Genomic DNA, 21,951 nt, shown 5'->3' with positions numbered 1-21,951 from the left:
TTTTAAACTTCTTTATCGACCGTGCAGCCGCGGGCGAAATCCAGCACGTGGGGACCCCTTACGGTCCCCCGAAGCGAAGCGTGGCCCGAGGCCTCGCGTGATTCGCGCAAAGGACGGAAAGCAAAGCGACCATTTCGATTCAGGATGGAACTCCGGTGCCGGGGCCCACTCTGAGGCCTGGTAGGCAGGCGAGTCGGCACGGATGGCTGGCTGGGTTGCTTGGAGGAGTTGCAGGAGAGTGCCATGGTAGAGGGGCTTCCATGGCTGCTGCCGCTCGCGGGCACGAACCGCGCTACCGCCGTCAGCAGGCAGTCTTATTACGCCCGCACTCAACTACGCGAACTAAGTACTCTTCTTAGGCCGGGCAAACGTCGCGAATAACAATCGCGTGTTGGCCTACGCGAATCGGACGCACCTCGAACCGGTGCACGTTCTACGCCACGAGTCTCGTACGTCTCGTAGGGTTATACTACGGCGTATCTGTATTGGTCACGCGTGCTTGCTCGATCCCGCGACGGCTCGCTTTTCTCGAAGCAACGAAATCGATCTCGGAATAAGTTAGCGAATCGAGCCGGGAGGCGGCGAGGATCTCTCGAGTTCGATTGGCCGGCGAGGACCTGCTGCCCGGTCAGAGGTAACTTTAGAACGTTTCTTTATTCGATTCGTCGAGTCGATAAAGCGTGCGCTTGCATGGAGATATATTTCTTCGATGTTCTTTTCTTGTTGCGTGTACTTTCGTGTAAGAACGTAATTTCTCGTTTTGCTTTGCCTGTTTCGCGTACGTTAACATCGATGCGTAGTACGTGTATTCTCGTCTCGAACGTGTATTCCGTTGTTCGTGCGGTCATTTCAATTTTCTTAAGAGAAGAAACCTAACCGTTAACGTTCCCGGACCACTTTGAAACGTTCGATCGTAACGCACGAGCCAAACAGTGACGTTGCCTCCCTCGCGTGTCAATTTGACGAATCAAAATTCGACAGGCACACTTGACCTGGAATGCTAGCTTCACCCGCGAGGTGGGAGATGGAACGCGGGTGCGTGAGTTCGGTGTGAAAAATGTAAGAGAGCGGACGTCCTATCGTCCACGTCGACGATTAGTTACGTTTTCTTGGCAGTAGAAGCACGTCGGCGTTAACATCGGCGGTCATTACGTTGTTTGTCGCGCGCCAAGAATTCGCGTCCACGCATACCGAGCTGTCACGATTACCGCGTGTCACGAATTCGTCGTATATTTTTGATCGTCCGGAACAGGCGTGCTCGGCTTCGACGAATCCTACGTCGGACGATCGACTGTGCCACATCCTAAGGAGTAAGACGACTCATAGAATTTCGCAAACCTAACAGAGTCCAACGAAAATGTTACAGTTCACGATGCGAATCGTTCGAGGTTCGAGTACAAGAATTTACGATCGAATTCGCACAAGAATGTAAGTCTCGGCGAAATTCTAAAGATTAACAATGCCCATTGTGAGAGTATTTCATCGTTTCGAACTTCGAAACGATTTAATACGAATACGAAGCTTCTAATTTTTCCCTCCAAGATGGAGAGCAGTAGATAGAGGGACAAGGGGGCTGCAAGACACCAATGGGGATTTTCTCGAGCGTTCGCAACGCGGGAACGTTGCACGGGTCTTTAATTCGGAAACTTTCGAATCTCGAATAGGACGAAAAATATATCGCGAATCCTGATTCTTGTCGCGAACTTTGATGAGATTCGAGAGTCAGCGAAATACGAAAACATCGTATCGTGACGGACTCGGTAGAAAAATCGCGTCGGTTTCGTATCTCCATGCAAACACGCTTAATGGCCACTTTCGTTAAAAATCAGTAGAGGTCACCGCCGGCCAATCGGCGCTAATTGCTCCTCCATACATCGTTCGTGTACTTGATTCTTGTCAACCGTTTGTCGAAGGTCACTGCGTCGAGTCGACCGTATTATATTTGGGTCCAGTCTCGATCTTCAACGTGAACGGGGACGCGGTCAGTGTGAAGACTGCTTAATAGCGAGGAACATGTGCAACCAGGGAATAGTGGCGAAGCCGATGTTGCCGGGGCACGAGCTACACTGTGACCACTCTGTTCTCGACGAACCCTGACCGATTCCACGTTCGTCTCGCTCCAGCTGACCGCCGACACCGGGACGAAAGCAGAAACGCGACGCGGTGAACGCGCTCTACCGAAAATCGTGCACGGTTTATCGCGGGACACGCGGTACGGGGAGATTGGTAAAAGTGTTGTTTCGAGTTAACGCGTACGGTGTATAGACCGAGAGTCTTTGAGGAGCGGTGTGTTCGCGAAATTACACGTTTCCACGTACATTCGGTACGCTATGAACATCAACGTTCTCGGATGTAACGGGTGGTTCGCAAGTAAGTGCCTACATTCTCTATTACGCTTGGAATTTTTTTCGCAACGATCTTTTCTCGATCGAGAAGTATCGTTTTCTTTATTTACGTATCGATTACGAAGCGGCAGAAGCACGACTTTTGTGCAGCTACTGTTCAAATTTAGCTCGACGAAACAGAATCGAAAGACCGCTGTGAAAATTACAATCTTGCTTAAAATTAATGCTAGATTTAATCGCTTGCGCTATAAAGATACAGAGTGTACGAAACGCGTTTTATACACTACCGTGACAAAAGTCGTGCAGGATCATTGAAACACGCTTGCGAATCTGTAATCCTACGAACTATAATATTGTCGTAGAACCTCTCCAAGTTGTAATATTCTCTACTGTAAACTTTCAAATCTAGCGCGATGTTCATTAAGTCGGATTAGCCTTTTCGAACATTCCGGCAACGCGTTCGACAAAAAGTAAACAAACAGTGGCAATCGTGGCGGGAGGTTATGTAACCGCGTACACGCAACTTGTCGCGACACTAACCGTATACAGCCATTACGTTCGATGCACTGTTGTAATAATTAAGCAACTTCTTCGCAACGGTGATTATAAACATTAAATTATTTACGATGCACGTATCGTAAACGGATTCTATATCGATAATTTAGATAAGTCTTTTCCGGAACAGGTTTCCCATTTTTTTCGCGCGTTTAAACGAAGATTTCCCGTGTTAGAAAATCGCTACCTTCGTACGAAACAACTCGTAGTATTTTCGTACTCGTACGATTCAACGAAGCACGAATAATATAAATCTACGAATACGAAAAGTTCGTTTATTACAAATTTACGTTGAATTCGTACCACGAATTTTTGAAACGTGTTTCCCCCGTGCACGTGACGTCGGATCGTTCGTTAAAATTCGAAAACCGAAGAAGTGGTGGCTCTAAGCGGAGATAGGAGAACAGGAAACGCAAAAAGATCGCCGTCTTGCGCGACGAACAGGAGAGTCGGCAAACCCTAGTCAGGAAGTGTCACAACGAACGATCGAGGTTCAAAAATCCCGCCTCTTTCTACGTACACCTCGGTCCATAGACGGACGTTGTTCTTCGACCCCCGATGTCAGGCGTCTAATTAACATTTTTCTCCCCAACTAACGGGTCATTGTCGCTCCGGTGCACGTAACAAAGTTCTTATCTCGGTCGGCCGCGCGCCGCGTCCGTGTAACCCAATTAACGTTTCCAATTATACGTTTTAGGGGAAGATTAACGAGCCTGGAAGTGTAACGAAGCCTGTTCCGCCCGATATTCGAGCCGGTCTGCTCGGCGCGAAACGCTTTCGTGCGCCTAATTGCGATCGGAGATCAATCTGAAATAGGGCCTCGCGAATCGAGCGCCGAATGCACATAATGCACTTGTTATCTGCGCCCGTGTCCCCCACCCCGCCCCACCACACCCCCTCCCTCTTCTTCGTCCTCATAAAGCTTTATCTGTAATGGTCCACGCCTATTGGCCTAATCGCGATCATGCATCACGGCTCCTCTATCTTCGTGTAATTCCACGCTGGTGGATGCAACGCCGCGACCTGTGCACGCGGTGCAGTTGCATTCTTTAAGCGCAGTTTTTCGATTATAATGACCACGTGGACTCTCGCCCTTATCTACGCACGGGACAGGAACATCAGAAGACTCTGTCTTCTTTTGGGGGTAAATTTGATCGATGTTGCATTTTGAAGCGTTTATTAATTTTGCACAGTTGGAAAGAATCCTTCTTGGATTCGTGGATGTTCTGCGAGGAATACGACACGATTGGTAAAACTCGATGGATCGTGCAATGCAATGTGATCGATGCAACACCGCGATCTGTGTACGCGGTGCAGTTGCATTCTTTAAGCGCAGTTTCTGGATAATTTCTGGACTTTCGCCCTTATCTACGTACGAGACAGAAACATTACGGAGTACTCTGTCTTCTTTTGGGGGTAAATTTGATCGATATTGCATTTTGGGGCGTTTATTAATTTTGCACAGTTGGAAAGAATCGTTCTCGGATTCGTGGATGCTCCGCGAGGAATACCATTGGTAAAACTCGACGGACAGTCGCCCAAGAGGAGAAACATCCACGAGCAAATTAGTTTATCCGTTTTCCGAAAAGTTTGTTCGCTGCTTCGTTACCATAAGCAGTCGTCGGGTCTACTTAGCCGAAGCAGATGTTCGAGGGCTGTCCGTTTGCTTATTTAATAAATATATTTAGCCCGGACGATGATTAGCGACGATCGTCTCGATTTCAAGGAACGTAAGGACGGCGAATTATTCATGAATATAATTCAACTGGTTATCGGATTTATCGCGATGCGACATCTTTTTAGCCGGCTAAGTGTGAAGAAATGCTTTCCGTCGAGTTTATTTAGCCGTTCGTAAACGTCGAGCAGGCGGCGTGACATTGAGCGGGAAAAGAAAACACGAGGTCCGGAGAAAATGCGTGGGTTTCGTTATCAACGTGGTAATTTATGCACGCGCCACTAGTAGATTCCCGTTCGTAACGGAGTGCTCTATAGAGTCATATATCATCGCGTACGCGATCGGGACTGAATAATCAATTAATACGCGGAATAAATGATTGCTCCATCAACGTAGACCGCGTATAAATCTCCTCGCGTTTCTTCCCGCTCCCGTGTTTTTCGTTGCGGGGAAAAATTCCAACCGCGTGGAATGGTCGGAAAACACGCTCGACTTGGGAAAAACTTTGTTACGATACGATTCGTTCCTCCCGTCGTGTCCCCGGGCTTCGCACTCCCGACGGTGTCCGATCTTCGACTTCCGTAAAGCTGCATCGTTGCCGGTAATTGACGAAATTGAACGCGATCTAGAGCTAATCATTTACACACAATTCGAGCCGCACGTGCACGAGACGCACAGAGATCGAGACAAAGGGTGGAAGCCGAGCGCAACCGTCGATCCTTGGTGAAAAGAACACGGCGAACGTAACAGAAGCGATAATGCAGAGTCACGTCGCGAGTTAGAGACGACGCGAGGGGAATCGGTGATCTGTGAACTATACGTAGGTGTAACGAGAAGGTATATAACGCGCAGAAAATTGCCGGTAGGCTTACGCCCTTCTCGAAATCACCACCTCGAGATATATACCGGAGTCCATTAAGTAGAATCAGCGCGAAAAGCGCACCGTGGAACGTTGCGCCTCGACCAACGACGCCTTCGGACGTTCCCCGTTAAAAATCCCCACGGATCTTATCGGTGGTAATGATAGATACCGGTCGGTAAAGAATTTCACACGATCCCCTTGAACCAATTCCACGGAGTCTCTCCGGGGATCGTTTCGTTCGAACGCAAATGACTTCGAGACCACGCGGACACGATGATACACGGTTCAGATACCAACGAACTCGGTAAGATCTTTTCCCGTCGGGTTACACACTGATATTGAAATCAGCGCGCGAAGTCGTGGAGAGTCTGTTAAACACGGCCGATAATAAAGGTACTTGTTTAAGCCTGCGTGTACCGTAATAGACGAGATTAAGGCCGCGAAAAGGAAGGAGAAAAAAGGAAGCCGGTGTACGCGTTACGAGAAAGCCGCAGCACCGGGTATAAATAAGACGATAAGACCGCCGTCAGACCAGCCGCGCTAAAGATGTACTAGATCGACGACCCGCGAACAACGTAGGCGTTGTAACGAGCTTGATAGCGTTGTCGAGGTTTCAGCTATTGTTACCAACGGGTGTTGCTCGGGATGAAAAATAAAACACCGCTGGAAAACATCGCGAACGTCGTAAACCGAAGATCGGTTTCTTCTCGAGGCGTCTACGTCGGGGCAGCCATTTTCGAATCCTTCGCTCGGTGATACGTAGATTCGTACGAGAGAGATTCCGAACCGAATCTCCCTCTCGCTAAGGTTTCTAGACACGCCCTACGGTGTCCAGATTCGCCGGTGTCACGCTTTGGATGGAATTGACGAAGAGATCGACCCATCGAACGAAAGATTCCGGTTGCGAGCCAACTGTTGCACGGGATGAAAAATAAAACATTTAAACGTCCTTAAATTGGAGTTCGGCCGCTTCCGAAGGCATCGAAGACGCGTTTGCAAATATTAGACTCGGTGGAGGATAAATTTTCCCATGGTTCGGAGTACAGGAAATCCTGCACTTTGATCGATTACTCTTGCCAGCAATTTCTAAACGCCAACGTTTCGAGATTCTCGAATCCGATCGTCGAGACTCGGTCGGCGAACAGGTTGACCCGTCGAGCGAAAGATTCGGGTTCGAATCCACCGAGCCAACTGTGTTCCGTGAAGTAACGCCACGATGGCCTTCTGGGATGTATTCGAGCAACGTAGGTGGCACGACGGGAGCAACAACATGAGAAAACGCGAGAAGAGCCCGAGGAGCGGCGAGAAGTCGGCCACCGCAAGGAAGGAGTCATGCGATAACGCTGCATACATCTCTACGTCGTGTCAGGACGAGATGAAGTGCACGATTAAAGATAGGCGAACACACCGCCATTGCCACTTATTCGATCGACCGTTTTGAACATCGAATTACATAAATCTCACCGGGCGACCCGTCGAACGCGCGATCATTTTGCATGAAATTGGCGACCGAAAGAACCGTCCAACCTCGAGTTATTTACCTTTACCAGAATCGAGGAAGTACGCTACACCCAACGATAGAATGAAAAAGAGAAATTTAGGTGTTCCCTTCGTCGACAACGGACCTACTCGTAATTGGACGATAGATTTCGTTTACTCGAAACACGCAAGAAAATTATACAAAACGTTGAAAAGTATCTCCTTCGATCCGACGTGAGACTCGTTTCCGTTCTCGAGACCCGAAGTCTCTCTCTAGACGACTTTCACTTCCCGAAGATCTCCCGACCTTCGCCCAGAGATCGAAGCGTTAAGTTTTCAAGGATAGAAAAAACTCACCGCGCGCTCTCTAATTGTCTACGATTGGTTCGTTATTCGAGCGAAACCGAGCGTAGGAAATCGTCGAGGCACGTATCCGGTCCGTGCGGTGTTCGCGCGACGCGATGGGATCCATCGAGGCTCACGGGGTTGGTCGTTCGGTACCGCGAGGGCAGGGAGAGTCGAGACATTTTTAAGAGGCGGCCACCGTCGCTTTACATACCCTTAAATTCCCTCGGCCCTTGTACTTACAACCGGACATTTACGCAGCTAGTCGGACAAGGTGCGCGAAGTGAGATATTGTTTAAAACTCGGCTGGCCGCGTGGGCGGATGGTTGCCAGATAAAGGCAGTAAGTCATCAGCTGAAACAGGATTTATGGGTGAGGTATTACCGGTGTTCGCAGATCGCGGCGATACCGTGGCACGAACTTTCACCGTGCGAGGCCCGCGGGAGGATTTCAGGCCGAGCTGGTTCAGAGTTCACGAAGCGGGCCGCGCTCGCGTGTGTTGTCCCCTCCCCGCCCCTCCCGAACCGTACCACCTCACCCCCCCTGCTCCATCGCGCGTGTGGAACCAACTTCACCGCAGCGACAAGATCATATCTGGTTTTTCATCGCGACCGAGTAAGACGTTGTTAATGTAACAGCGAGCCGTTTCGTTCGGCTTAGCGGCGAATCTGGGACGGCGTAGCAGGATCCAGGGGATCAGATTGGAAACCCGTTTTAAGGATTCAGAAGCGAGTCGTGACCAAGACATTAGCGAAATTACTCCTGGCTCTCCGCTTCGATTCTACTGCTATCTAGATAGTATTTCCTGGCGAGGGAAACGTCGCGCTATCTCGCTACTTAATTCCCGCGTACGTCGCGTTATTTACTAGCCGCGGGACCAGTCGTCCCCGGGGGTAAAAACCGATGAACGAAGACCCAGTTGATCGTGTCCACCGGTTTCGATGTACGCCCGCGCGCAGGGAAGACGGAAGCGTCCACGCAACCGCGAACTCGAGAGACGAAGAAACGGAGAGACGGATGAATTACGACGATTCGACGGAGAAATCGCGCCAGGTGCGCGAGATCGTGCTCAATTCGGGACAACTTTTAGGACCCGATGTATACAAATAGCGGCCGCGATGCTCTGGGAACACGAGGACGCATCGTGCTCCCCGGGGGCAACCGTTTCGACTCGGTCGATGTATACAAACAGTGTCCGCGATGGGTTCGCGAGGACAACTCTTAAGTTTCGGTCGATATGTACAAGTAGTATTCGCGATGGTCATAAGAGGACGACTTTTAGGATTCGGTCGATGAGTAACAAGAGTATTCGCGACGATCTGGACTCGTAAAGGGACTGTGCACCTGGAGGACAACTTTTAGGAATCGGTCGATCTGGACAAATAGTATCCGTGATGGTCTTGGTTCGCGAAGACAACTTTTAAGACTTTGTCGATGTATACAAGTGGCATACGCGATGGTTTGGTATACAGGAGGACTCGATGTACTCGGAAAGTGTAATATCCCCCTGGTACCAATGTTTCGGATTCAAGGTACACAGATGGTACTCGCGATAATCCATACGCAAGAGGATGCACCGTGACGAGAGGAAGAAAATACCAGTGGAAAGAAGTCCTGGGAACAAGACAAAGTGGCAAAGCACCGAAGGTATCGTGACCGGGACATTAGGTAGATGGTCGAAACACAGGAGCACGAGTTTGAAAGGAGCCTAATTCTCGATATAGAACCACTTGGGCGAGTCGGTCAGTCCGCACGTCCAGGCTACTCGTCCGGCTATCTCATCTACCTTCCCTCGTGCCTGCATACTCGGCATTATTCCCTTGCCCGGGTCTCTCACCTTCCTGTCGTGTTTGGCCACGGAATCAAAAGTGCCACCACTGCCGCGCTTGAGTTGATTTCAAGAACGGAGAACCAGCGACTGATCCACTCGCGGGTTCGTCGGGGACACGAATCTGCGTTGGAAATAAATCGGTCAAGTCGAAACATTTGTTCCAAAATACGATCGTTCGAGCCGTATCGCTACGAAGCTACCGTGAACTCTGTTTTCCAATTGTGACTCCCTTAAACGCTATCTGAAAACGTTGAACGTGTTTTCGAGCTTGTACGGTTACACGAATTCTCAGCTTGGAAAAATAAAGCAGCTCTCGGTAAGAACATTTCCAAGACGAAAATATTTTGGAAGGTTGAACCGATGTAGCGAAACGTTGGATCAACAGGATTCTACGTCGGAAAATGTACCGGGTGATTTGGGAGAGCGGTCCACCTTGACCTCCGCGCGTCTCGAAGGCCAAGAGCGCAGAAAAATGCGCGAGGAGTTCTTTTCCCCCCCGGTCGGATTAATAGTATTATAACACATGGCAATCACTGAATTTATACGCCGTAAATAGCCGGCTCCTGAAAGGTCGGTAAGCGGATCCAGCGCGGAGGAACGCGAGTACGCGAGCGCCGGTGGAAGGGTTTAAATTATGCTCGAACAGAGTGGCGTTCGTTTCACCAGGAGAGGATCAGCACGATCGCAATGGGCGACGGTTTAGACGCTTTGTTTCGCACAGCACGTTCAGCAATTAGTATTCAGTTCGCTCGAGACACCCAGTGTAAGCCGGTGTCTATATATGTATACATACGTATGTACATATGTAGATACATATATTATATATATTGTATATACACACACGCGCGCGCATATATATACGTACACATTTAGATTTATATATATATATATTATATATATACATATATAGTGGTATATATAAGATACTGGCTACTCCAAGTAAACTTGTTTATCAAGTTATACACAGCCGCGGCGAGCGAAGGAGAATCTCGCGGACGACCGGTGTAGGACGAGAGAAAGACAATTCCGTGGTGCGCGTTTCTCTTTCGTTTTTCGCCTGTACTCGAATAGACGCGTACCAGGAGTCGTGTCCAGAAGGTCGAAGAAGCTCCTACGTTGGATCGTTTCTCCTTCGTTTTTCACTCGTGGTCGAATCGACGCGTACCAGGGTAGTCGGGTGCAACGAAAGTCGAGGAAGTTCCTACGGTCCTCCTTCGTTCTCGGAGCGTTCCTCGTGGCCCGATACGACTCGAAAGCGGGGCGATGCAACCCTGGGCCACCCATTTGCTCGAACGTCGTCGATTTTCGAGCGTTCACAGTCGGCGGGCGTTTTCTTTTTTCGAACGGTTTCACCTTCGCGATCCCCTCCCCCGTTACCACGGGGTTGAGTCACTCGCGAAATTCTTGTCGGAGGTTCAATTTACGTTACGAGCTCTTACCGAGAAGTTATCAACATAATCGTAAGATAAACGTCCCTCGTAAAATTAAAAAGCTCGCACTCGTGCGCGCGCGCGCGCGATGCCTCCCGCCGTTGTACTTTTTTTTCCTCCTGTTCCGTGTGTTGCTCCGGTTCGGACGCTACCTTTTGAATCCCTCCCCGTGTGCCATCGGTCGCCACGCGGTAAGAGCAACTATATATGTAAATCGAGCATCAAAGAAAAGGTGAAACAAACCCCGATGGGGGAGAGAGAATCGGCGGAGTCGCGTCGGTTGAATGAAACCATAAAAATCGAATCGTAAAGACCGGGTGTCTCGAGGCTGACCGAGGACGGAGACGGAGACGGAGACAGAGTAAAATCGAAGTCGAAATGGTAGCGACACGGTCGAGTCGAGGTCGTCCTGACCCCTACGCCTCGTCATCTCGGCCGGGAGTCCACGGGGATGCCCGCGTGGATCGCGGAGTACGCGGCGTTACATCGAAATTGCCGAGGAATGCTCGTACCTCTTTGCTCGCGCCATCCTCGTTTCTTCTCTTCCATCGCGCGTGGAAAAAAGTCGGGCCGAACCGCGGCGAGGTGGAGACCGAGAGCAACGCAGAGAGAGAGAGAAAAGAGAGAGAGAGAGAGCACGCGAGAAGCGAGAGGGACGGTGAAACGGCCGAGAGGACGAGGAGGAGCAGCAGAAGAGGGCTACTAAAAGTCGACCGGTTGGGGAAATAAGAAGAACACGCCGTAGGAAGCGAGGAGAAGAACTCGGGGATCTCGAGTACGACCGGGACGACCTTACGGAGTAGGACGACCGCGACAACGACAGAGACAAAGAGTCGAATGTTAATGAGGGAGATCGACCGGAGCTGCGGCCCGAGTAACCTACGAGGAATCATCCGCGAGGATCCGCTTCGTTTCGTCGCGCGCCCGCTCGCCACCGCTCGCCACCGCTCGCCACCGCTCGCCACCGCTCGCCACCGCTCTCGTAGCCGGAGTTGCCAGATCTTGACTGGCGCCTCGGTCTTCTTCCGTATCGTTCATTTGAGAACGCGATCCCATTGCCTGACTCACGCGTGCCCGCTCTTTGTTCCTCTAGCCAGGCCGGGAGGAATTCCTGGCGCGCAAACTCCGTCGCAGTCGTACGTTACAATTATCATCGGCGAGGTACCCCGGCTGGCTTTGTTTGTCATTCGTTGCTCGTTCCTTACTCGGAGAACCATCGGGCGGCATCGGTCTCCTGGAATATTTGCGCAACGAGCGCGTCTACGGGATGATTCCCCGTAATCCAGCTTCTGGTAATCCAAGACACTACGAGCGTAGCAGACGTTTACAGAACTCGCTCCGGCCTCGTACGCTGTTGGCTCGGTTCGTGTGCGGGTAGGGAGTCGGTCCCTGGTACGGTGACTTGTCTCTGTTGCACGGACACCGAACAAGTATCGAGCACCTCCAGGGTACCGAAACTCGCGGTGGAGTACGCTACCAATGGCTCTCCTTTGCGGAGACGCTCGCCGACGCTCGTCGAAAGATTCTACCGAGACGGTCGAGCGTCCTCTCGGAGCTGGTTTCGATCCCTCGTAAGATGGTTTCTAATTCCTACGAGTGGGCTCTCGGAGCGTCAATGAAACTCGATCGCGGCCGGCCGAGCGTTCGGTGTCCCTGCTTCGTGGTTGGTCCGCGTTTAGCACGTGTACCGGCCGAGCCGTGGAGTTCGACGGTCAGAGAAAAGGAGGAAGGTGACTGGAAGCAACAACGTCGTGGTTAGACGCTGGCTGGACGAAGGGCGAGGTGACGGGGGTCGTGAATGCAGGCAGCATTCGTGATGACGCGAGCGTGACTCGCTTCCTCCTTCTCTCTTTCTCCGTTCTTTTCGAAACGAGAAAGCTCGAATGCACGCACCGCGCCACGCCGCGCCACGCCGCGCCACGCCGCGCCGAGCCGCGCACTCGGTCCATTGTCGCGTCCCCTTCGTTCCTCGGCTACGAGATCCTTCACCTTCGGTCACCGTTTAGTCCGGCTAAATTCAACGAATCGAGTTTCGAGTCGTTCCGACTTCTAAACGGAACTTTCCTCGCTTCGGAGCGATCGAGAATTAGAAAATATTAGAAATCTTCCAAGGACCGATACTCCACCTCTCGAACAGTTTCGTAATACGCTTTGGAAGTTTCTCGAAGGAAAACTCTAACTTTTGGGACCAGTTAAACGGGTAAACGCGGTCGAACGTATATATCTCGATCCATGAAAAATATCCTTGCGGTGGGAAAAGGCGGGTTCTCGTCTTCGTATTTCCCTCAGGCATCCCAGGGTGTTCCCTGGGTATATTTTCCTCTAATTCGTAGCATCCGTCGATGCAAACGACGCCGGTACACGCACCGTAGAGGTCTAAAACGAGTATCGAAAATCTCGGTACGGCCGGGACGAGGTGTATCGGCGATCCACGGAGTCGCCGAGGAACGAATCAGTCCTCCGTAGCGACGCTTTTTCGCATGCAAATGCGGTCCCCGGGCAGCGAGGGAGGTGAAACTCCTCCTTTTCTTCGGCGCGTGAATCCGGTTCTTTGTTACGCGATGAGCACCGTGGCTCGGATTGATCGACTCAATGTCTCCTGGCTGGTGGTCCTAATGAGATGCGACGCTCGATGCTGAAAATCCTGGGCCGACAATTAGCGGGATTGTTGTCCACGCCGACCGGATGTCGGCCCCCGGGTCTTGCACACGCGCAGAACACGCCCGAGCGGGCTACGTATTCACCTTAATACCATATGCACACACGTGCCACGCGACCGTGCGTTGACTCCGAAACGCTCACCGATTCTAGAATATAATGCCGCTGGCCCCTCCTCGTCCTCCCTCTCCAGGCTCGTGGACGTGTCTCGGCAGAGGCACGTATCACGGACGGAGAAACGCCCGATAGAATCTTCACCGTTGCCGGACTCACCGAACTTTTCGACTTCGTTTCCTCCTCGTTCGATTCGTGTCCGTGGGGGCCAACTCGCCGCCCGACGAAACCATACATCAGCTGGTATCTCCGTTCGAATCCAACCGAGAAACTCGTAGACCGTTCATATTACGCTCTATCGTACATTCGGCCCCGGAGTTTTCTACATTCGACGCAAGAGGAACGATAACAGTTTCCCAAGCTTGATATCAATTGACGCCAAGTGTCGATTATCGAGCGACCGGACGAGTCAGAGATCCGGAGAGACGACTCTCGCTTTTCGAGGAGCTTTTGCACAAACGAGGATTCTAACTTACGAGCGACTTCGATTCGTGGATGGTTATTTTGGGAGATATTTGGAGTCACAGTTTTACAGAAGTATTTTTGACCTTACGGGCATCGAGTCCGACCTACAGCGACAAGTATTTTTTTACGCGGATATTTTACCGTACGTCGATTACGCGATTATAGAGCAATTATTTTAATTTCCTCGATACAACCGAGCGGATCGGAGTACACTCGAGTGGATCGGCTAATACATACGGATAGAGGAAGGCAAGAGTCAAGGACATTAAGACCAGCGCAACGAGATAAAGGCTTCGGGCGGTACACCTCGGACGTACGATAGGGATAGATACACGAGATTGACACGAGGAATGTGTAACGCGTTGCAATAAAACCGCGAGGAAATATACGCCGGGTTAAAACTCCATCTAGGACTTCTGAGTTTCGTTTTTATCGACTCTGTTCGAGTGTGAGCTCGATCAATTTATCTGCGTCGAAAGAGCCGTGACTTCAGACGCGGACGCCCCGTATCCGAACGTTTCAGCTCGTTAATCAGCGATTTATGCAAGAATAACAGCACCCTGGACGTATCGAATATCGGAGTGAAAAACCACCGCGGGGTATAAATCATCCGACTTCGTAAAAGCTAACAAGAAGACGCTTCCAGCTCTGCACGCCTATTTGCTGCTCGATGCCCGGTGTTATTGCGGATCCATTAAACCGGGACACCTTGTATACGCATCCCCGGTTGGAAATCTTTTTTCTCGAACGTAACGCTGGCGTTTCCTGGTGCCGGTGAAAAATTTGGTCGGGCAATCGGCAATCGTGATCGAGTACGACACAACTCGCCGGATGACTAAGAATAGAAACGCGTCGAACGTATCGGTCACGTATGAGTACCGTAACGGTTGTCGTGCTACTCCTGTCAGCTGACGGAAAACTGACGACTGCCAACGATCGTTAGAAGGTTCGGTAAGAAGAAACACGGTGACGTTGGGCTCGATCAGCTTCCCGTTGTCGACGAGGCGGTGATCGCCTTGGAAATGGCACTCGAACAATGGTTCTCTCCTAGCTCTGACATACCTCGGTCACACCCTTGGACCGAATACTATTTACAGTTAACGTTGGGATCGATACCGCGTCGATAACACGCGATAACGTTCGTTCCGCTCGATCCTAGGTATCGCGAACCTCTTCGACGCGTACTCGATACCGATACCTCGTTCATACTTCCACGAACGTATCTCTCCCGATTGGATACTTTTATCGCGGTACTCTCGTAGATTTCTTCGATATCGACGCCTGTTTCTTGCTCGATTTTCATTTTCGTTTACGGTCGCGTACACCGATAGCCAGCTACTCCGTTCGTCGTCGTTGTCCTCGTCAATTGAAGACGATTCCGCGTAATTGCACGATCCATTCGCGCGAAGTGCTCGTCAACGACTCGGCGGAACTTTCGAAGAACGCGCGTACGTTTTGAAAACTTGGATACCTCGGCACGTGGCACGCTTCGATTCCTCGTATCTCGTCGCTCGCAGCGAACGATAAAGACGCGGAATGAAAGAAAAAATCCCAAAAAAGAACAACAACAAATTCCTCCGTCTGGTCCGAGAGATAACGCTCGCTAAAATCGCGGAGTGTATCGGGCGGTGTAAATCTCGATAGTCGGTACCATCCGAGACGTACTGAAATCGGTCTCGTACGGCCGAATACGAGATCGCGATGGATCGAGAAACGAACGAGCCACCGGCGGTAATCTCAAAGATTCCACCGGTTGATTATCGTAGCGAGTTTTCTCTCCGCTGAGCTTCCTGTCCCTCTCTCTTTCTCTCTCTCTCTTTTTCTCTTTCTCTCTTGCTCGCTCGCTTACGGACTCTCTCCACGGCGAACACGCATTTTTATGGAAATAACACGATCGTAGATTGCCGCACCGTACGTAAATGCCGTTCTTTTTATGCATACGCTTGGTTCGCCACAGCACGCGGCTCGCGTGGCCCCGGTCTGATGTGGGCCATTCCAAAGTGGTTCAGCCTGTATAATCACCGGCGAATTAACGTCCTGAAAAATCAAGGCCGACACTGACAGCGTCGCGGTGCACGCTTAACGGGTGTCCCCGACCGAACGCATCGGGACGCTAATCCGCGAAAGCCACCGCGAGTCGTACCATTTGTACCCCCGGTTTGCCGGAAGCGGCGTTCATTAAGACCGATGGCGCCCGTTGGCCTTAATAGCCGCCATTAAGGGCAGAGATTCGCGCGGTAGAAAACTCATTTTCTCGACCGTCTTGGAATCCCTCGGCTCGATATTTTGTCCGGCGTCGTTAACTATAATGTTTACTCGAGTAACTCGAGAGACGTCCCCCTAGACCGCGTTCGCGATCAGAATTGATTTTCGACGACGGTATTGAATGTAAACGCGCGGTGTTTGCTCTAAACGAGGATGCATTAAACCGTGGAGGGTGGAAACGGAAGGGACGCGAGACGGTAATTACGGTTACCTGGATAGAGAAGGAGAGAGCGGAGGGGGGGAGGGGAGGGATCAATTACACCACGGATATGTTTTCTGTTATCTTAATAATAACCCTTAAGTACGAGCGCAGAGACCCTCGACGCGGGCACGTACGAAAGAATCGTAACGATTTCCTGCAATATCGCGCGCGCTTGATGAGATAACGATGTACCGTTCGTCAGTGATAAGCCGGACTGGCTTGATTACGGCTCCCTAGCTTTTCCGCCTGTATCTCGGCCACAATACTCCCTTCGCCCCGTAATCATACGTCTGGTCAACGATACCCGTACCCCCGATTTTTTCAGCCTCCGATCGCGATTTTCCAAACTGAATAAAATTACAGTTTTCTAACGGTTGTTCAGCCCCCGACGAGAGTAAACACTTTTTCTTCCCGGGCCTATTTCCATGTTTATTTTGTTCGGCCGGATAACGATCATTTCCGCCGCGAACCATCGCGCGTATAATTGCGGAGTACCGCGCAACGCGGAAAGTTCACGGCTTAAATTCCTGTTATTAGGCGTTCTATTGCCATCGATTGCTACGTACACGTCCACGGTGCACGCAAATTTCGGTGCAATTAACCCACTCGATCCACAGAGACGCGTTCTTTCCGTTTTAATATCGTTCCAAGGCACGTTGCGAGGGTACGAGCCACCCTTGTGCAAACTTTCACCGCTCCTCCTTGGCTAGAAATTGCTTCGACCATTCGTAACGAGTTCTTTAAGAGTGTTTCGATCGATGCAAATGGATGGGATTATTAATTCGATGGAATTATCGATATCACGGTCGCAAGAGCAACCAGTGGACAATATAATTGGCGTTTCGAATGCTCAAAGCCCCCTTCCGTTACACTGTAGTGTGCTCGACGTCGCAGGATGTTTATTACGGGGAGTCGAACTTGTTGCGAGAATAGATAAAAGAGGATTTCGACGGCCAAGTAATCGTAGAGCGTTCGAAAAATAACAGAGTGTATTAGTACCGGATCGGTTATCGTCGAAAAACTCTCGATCGATTGACCAGTCATCGATCTATCCACGGCATCGTCCATATTCATATGCATCGTTGTACTCCTACATTACGCAAAGGTATTAGCGTGTCGAACCCGTTTCTGGCAAAGACGAAGCCCACGATCGTGTCACCGCTCGGATAAACTTCCCAGTTCGTGGCAAAACACCTTCCAAGGCGGGTCTCGTAACAGCGCGTCGTGTGCAACGGTATTTATCGATGCCAAGGACCTGTACACGCATCCGAGAACTCTAAAACGTTGGGGTAGTCGACTATTTTACCGACACGTGCACTTTCGAAGATTTATTCCCGAGTTTCGAAGGAACACCGAGAGTCGAGCGCAACTCTAGCTTTTAGAACGAGTTAAAGGAAAGATAGAGATGGAGCTCAACTTGGAAAAGATCTCCACGGTGGATCGTTGGTTCCTATCCTCGTCTTTCTCCAGGTGTCCCCGGGAGAGAATATATATTCCTGATCCATGGTATAGGAGCTTAAGACGATAATTAATTATTTTATCAACGCGTACTCTTCGAAAGATCGTTTCTCGAGTTTCAAAGGAAATCGAGACGGCTTTAATTGTTAATGGAGCGAGTAAAATCCTGTACCGCTATCGGCCACGGAAACGATCGTCAGAAGTATCCGTAACCAGACTTGGATTGGAAGGTTGGTCGTTCCCCGTGTTGGAGTTCCATCGGGACTAATGGTCACCGGTTCCGATTCCCGTCTCGCGGTGCTACGAAGTTACGCAAATAATCGGTATAACGCCGCGACGATGGCGTTCGCGGTTGAGCAACGGGTGTTACAAAGTTGCCATTAAGCGCGATGACAAGACTCCTTCGTTCTCGGCGACGAACCGGCGCGGGGAATGAAAGACCGACACCTAATGTCGGGATGACCGGGCAGAAATATCGGGAGGGCCATTTCATTTTTAACGATCCGGGGCGCTTAATAAGACGCTTAACGGCGGTGCTTGAAAATTTCGCCACAACTAAAAGCCAATTAACGCGCGGAAAAAGGCCGGTACGGACAATGTTGCAATCTGTTCACCTGTACACTCATCACCGGCGTTAATCTGTAATGACGATCTACGCCGATCGCTGATGCGGTGATTGATGGCGACGCTGATCGACGCCGTCGACAATACCCCCGTGTCGGACTTAGGCGGCTGAATAATGAACGCGACGATACCTTCTCCGGTTGTACACACGGCGATAATAATACGCGAACGTATCGGGAATAATCGCTGGAGGGTACTGTGTTCCAGCCGAAGCAAAAGTATCGAACATTGTGGAAAGTGATTTGCAATTATAATTTGACCCATTCATCCGACGATACGTTCCTCCATTCATCCCACCGCGAACTTCTTCGGGTATATCGTTCCCCGTCGACGTTTCCACGGACGATTTCGTGCCCGCTGTTGGGGCTAAGTTAGTACGCTCGGTGGCTCGAGAGACCTTTCGGGCGTTAATAATTCACCGCTGGTACGTCACCGCGAGCGAACTTACACGGTGACTCCCGGTGCAATTTCAGGTGCAAAATGATCCCCGGGATCTGAACGGGACAAAGAACGGCTGGACGTTCGCTGTCTCTAGGAATCCTCCCACGTTCTCGCGTTGGATCGGTATCGCGAATGGTTATCGTCGAAAACCTCGTGGCTCTCGATCTTCGGCATCGAGGGTCTCTGTCGTAGAGAACTCGCGATTGTCAATTTTCGGGGATCGAGTATCGCTGTCGTCGAAACTTCGCGGCTGTCGCTTTTGCGCATCGATGAACCAGTCGTCGGTCGTTCGAGACCCTGAACGGAAGAACGAGAAGCCTCTCGTCCCGTTGACAACTCGCTCGCGGAATATCGCCGCGACAAGTTCCACGGAGACCTCCCGTGCAATTTGCGCGGAAAGTAAACTTCGAACGTGGAGCGTAGAGACGGTTCGCGATTCCCAGGAATGTTCGCGTCGACCCACGCTCTCCTATGTCGCGAAACGAGAGGACGGTGTCCGCGGAACGGGTAGATCGGTATCCAGCGGGGCCTCTATCGTCGAAAAGCTCGCTGTTATCAATTTTTGGGATCGGGGACAATAGGAAGACGAGCCGGCCGCGATAGCGGATGCAATTAGAGCTCCGGACGCGATTTATAATGCGGCACGGGGGAACGGAACGCGGTGTGCCTCGGTGGTGCGCTTTACGGCCGCCGTATCTCGAGGCAAAGGACCGATCATATAACACCGGTACTTAGATCCCGTCCACGCGTCGCGAGCCGCATGAAAACGCGAAGGAATAAAGGCCGCACAATGGCAAGGATACGCAACGTCCGCTGGACCATGGCCGAGGTTCTCCGCCGCGTTATTATACCGGCGTGCTGCACGCCCGGCTGAAAAAGCCTCTTGAATGTAATCAGCCGCATTCATCCTGCCACTCACTTCTTGCGAGCTTAGAGGGGGCCTCGGTGAGCGCGTTCCGTGTTTACAAGGTGTACTGACCCGCCGCAATATCGCTATTGCGAGATATTCAATGGACACGCACGCGAGGGATTCCACCTGGCCTTCGTCAAGGGCGTTAATGAGCCGACCGTGATTGTTCTCGCGGTACGAAACGAACCACGAGACCCCGCGCGATACCGAGACTTCGGGGAGCTTTCGTGGAAAAGGTTCGGGACGGCCGAAACTCCGAGCGGATCCATTCGGAGAAGTACGCGACAACGTACCGGGGACTCGCTCCGGCGATTTCGATGGAACTTTGCACGATCGATCGCTTCAGAGCCGGTCGCTTTGTCCGCTTCGACTGGCGAACAATGGAGATCTAGCAACGACCTTGATCCACAATGTAGGAAATTTCCTACGGCAGTTCCAGGGACGAACACGCTTCTAACGTGGGATACGCGCGATCCTCGGTTTTCAGAATCAAAGAAAATTGCAAGAGAGAGGAGTGCAAACGCGAGGGAAGAAAAATGGGTGCGTACCTGTGGCCCGGAGTAACCAACGTAAAACGTTTCCTCGACCAACTGCGCGACACACTTCCGTCGTCGAATCGGCACGATCCACGGTTTTCCGAAACACGCAAACTAATTTCCAACGGGACAAGTGCCCGATCCACGGGGCAAGAAATAGTCAAGCGAGCAACCTGTGACACTGTACGACCCCCGAGGACAATTTACGCGCGTATGACACCGCGTCGCGTCGAACATAAAGGTCGATCGTTAAAAGCGAGTAACGCGTGTCCGTAGTCTACGCGAAGGTACCCAGGTTTTCGCGTCGCGTGAATACGCTCGCATGCTCGTAAATCGGGCCACGTAAGCGCGCGGCGGTATAAGTTAGCGCACGAACCGGGGCTGCACGGAAGAGAGAATCGTCGCCCCCGGTTAAGAGACGGTGGGGGATGAGGCGGGGGGCACAGAGGGGGCAGGTTCGATCCGAATCGACGAAGAAGGCCTCGGGGAGCCCCGCGTACGAGAGACGAGCGAAACGAACGAACGCCCGACCGGGGAGCAACGCGAGTAATCCGTCATGTTTCCGCGGCGTGGAAAAATGCGAGGACGTTTGCGCCGTTAGGCGGTTATTAATGAAGGGACACGGCGAGCTCGGGTGCGCCGCGCCGCCACCGCGCTCGTGGAAATTTATTCGTTCGGCCGGCGATAACGATATCTCCGAGTTGTCGGTGGGTACCGCTTGTTCGTGTTTGATTAGAAATATCTCAATGGACCGCGTAGAGGGAATTACGGATCGTCCCGTCCCGTTCGTGGTTAAGTGGCTGTCGAGACCCCGGTGACTATGGGACGCCTAAGATGATGGTTCGCGAGTGCGGTGCCGTGCTCTTAAGCGACTAATGGTGATTTATCGAGTAACAGCGACCGTTCGTTTGTTCGTTTGCCTTAACCATCGACGGGGTGATCGTCGCAACGTCTTTCAATCGTGAAATCGGTTCGAAAGTTTTCACGTGGACGCGATCACGGGTGAAATTTTGAAAAGAAAGTACGCGCGATAAGGCGACTGTTCTCTTCGTTGTGGAAAATCGACAACCATCGGCCGGATCGCCTCGGTAGCCGTGCGAGCGAGAACCGACGATAACGTAGACACTCGTGGTCGATCGATGGCTGGGTTTCCTTGGACGACGCCCGGACAAACGTAGACCAATTCGATGCGTCCACGACATTGTAGACGAGGCGCGTTCTATTATTACCGCGGCGGATCGCGGAACGATGCATGATCACCGGGTTATGCACGCTTTTACGACCCCGGTCGGTAATACCCGTCTCGGTCTCCCTCTCCGCATCGGTATCTCTGTCTCGGTCTCTCTCTTTCAATCGCAGATCGAAACCGCCGACAAACGGTGGAAAATAATGGTCCCCCGGCACCACGGTCGGCCTCTAACAGCCTCTAAAGAGGTTCGTTAAAAAAAACTCGCGACGGGGGCAATGGAACTTATCGAAGTTGATTGAGGATTCCCGTAATAGTGTACGCGGAGGCACGGGTTATGCGCGTCCCTTCGTTTAGCGGGCAGCGAGCATTTATCGAGAATCGGTCGCCGCCGAAGGCGGTTGGCAATCAAAGGGACTGGACGAGCGAGTCCCGCGGGTTCGCACGGGAGAGAACGAGCCACTCCGTGGGCCGATCAGGACCGAGGATCTTTTTCGAGGACGTGTCTTCGCACCTTTCGCGACACCCGCTGACGCGCAGCAGATTGAAAACGGTCAACCAACGCGCCGG

The 21,951-nt window shown here is 51.5% G+C and overlaps 1 protein-coding gene and 1 long non-coding RNA gene across 5 annotated transcripts in view; both read left to right on the top strand.

Moving 5' to 3' along the window:
- The first annotated feature begins 697 nt into the window (after positions 1-697).
- LOC143143493 (uncharacterized) lies at positions 698-2,100 on the top strand. The gene is made up of 2 exons (XR_012991163.1): positions 698-1,428; positions 1,914-2,100. It is a non-coding gene; the product is annotated as an uncharacterized LOC143143493 (long non-coding RNA).
- Positions 2,101-2,104: 4 nt separating this feature from the next.
- Positions 2,105-21,951, top strand: part of LOC143143470 (uncharacterized) — an 82,798-nt gene continuing 62,951 nt past the window's right edge. For 3 of the 4 annotated variants that reach the window (XR_012991161.1, XR_012991160.1, XM_076304739.1), the window contains exon 1: positions 2,105-2,370. Coding sequence is in view for 1 of the 4 variants with exons in the window: in XM_076304738.1 (XP_076160853.1) it covers positions 2,331-2,370 (40 nt within the window). In the remaining 3 variants the exon portion in view is untranslated. The remainder of the gene's footprint in view (positions 2,371-21,951) is intronic. The other variant, XM_076304738.1, reaches the window with a different exon arrangement.

Source organism: Ptiloglossa arizonensis, chromosome 2 (genome assembly GCF_051014685.1).
Source record: "Ptiloglossa arizonensis isolate GNS036 chromosome 2, iyPtiAriz1_principal, whole genome shotgun sequence".
Taxonomy (NCBI): domain Eukaryota; kingdom Metazoa; phylum Arthropoda; class Insecta; order Hymenoptera; family Colletidae; genus Ptiloglossa; species Ptiloglossa arizonensis.
This window is presented reverse-complemented; position numbering and strand designations above follow the sequence as displayed.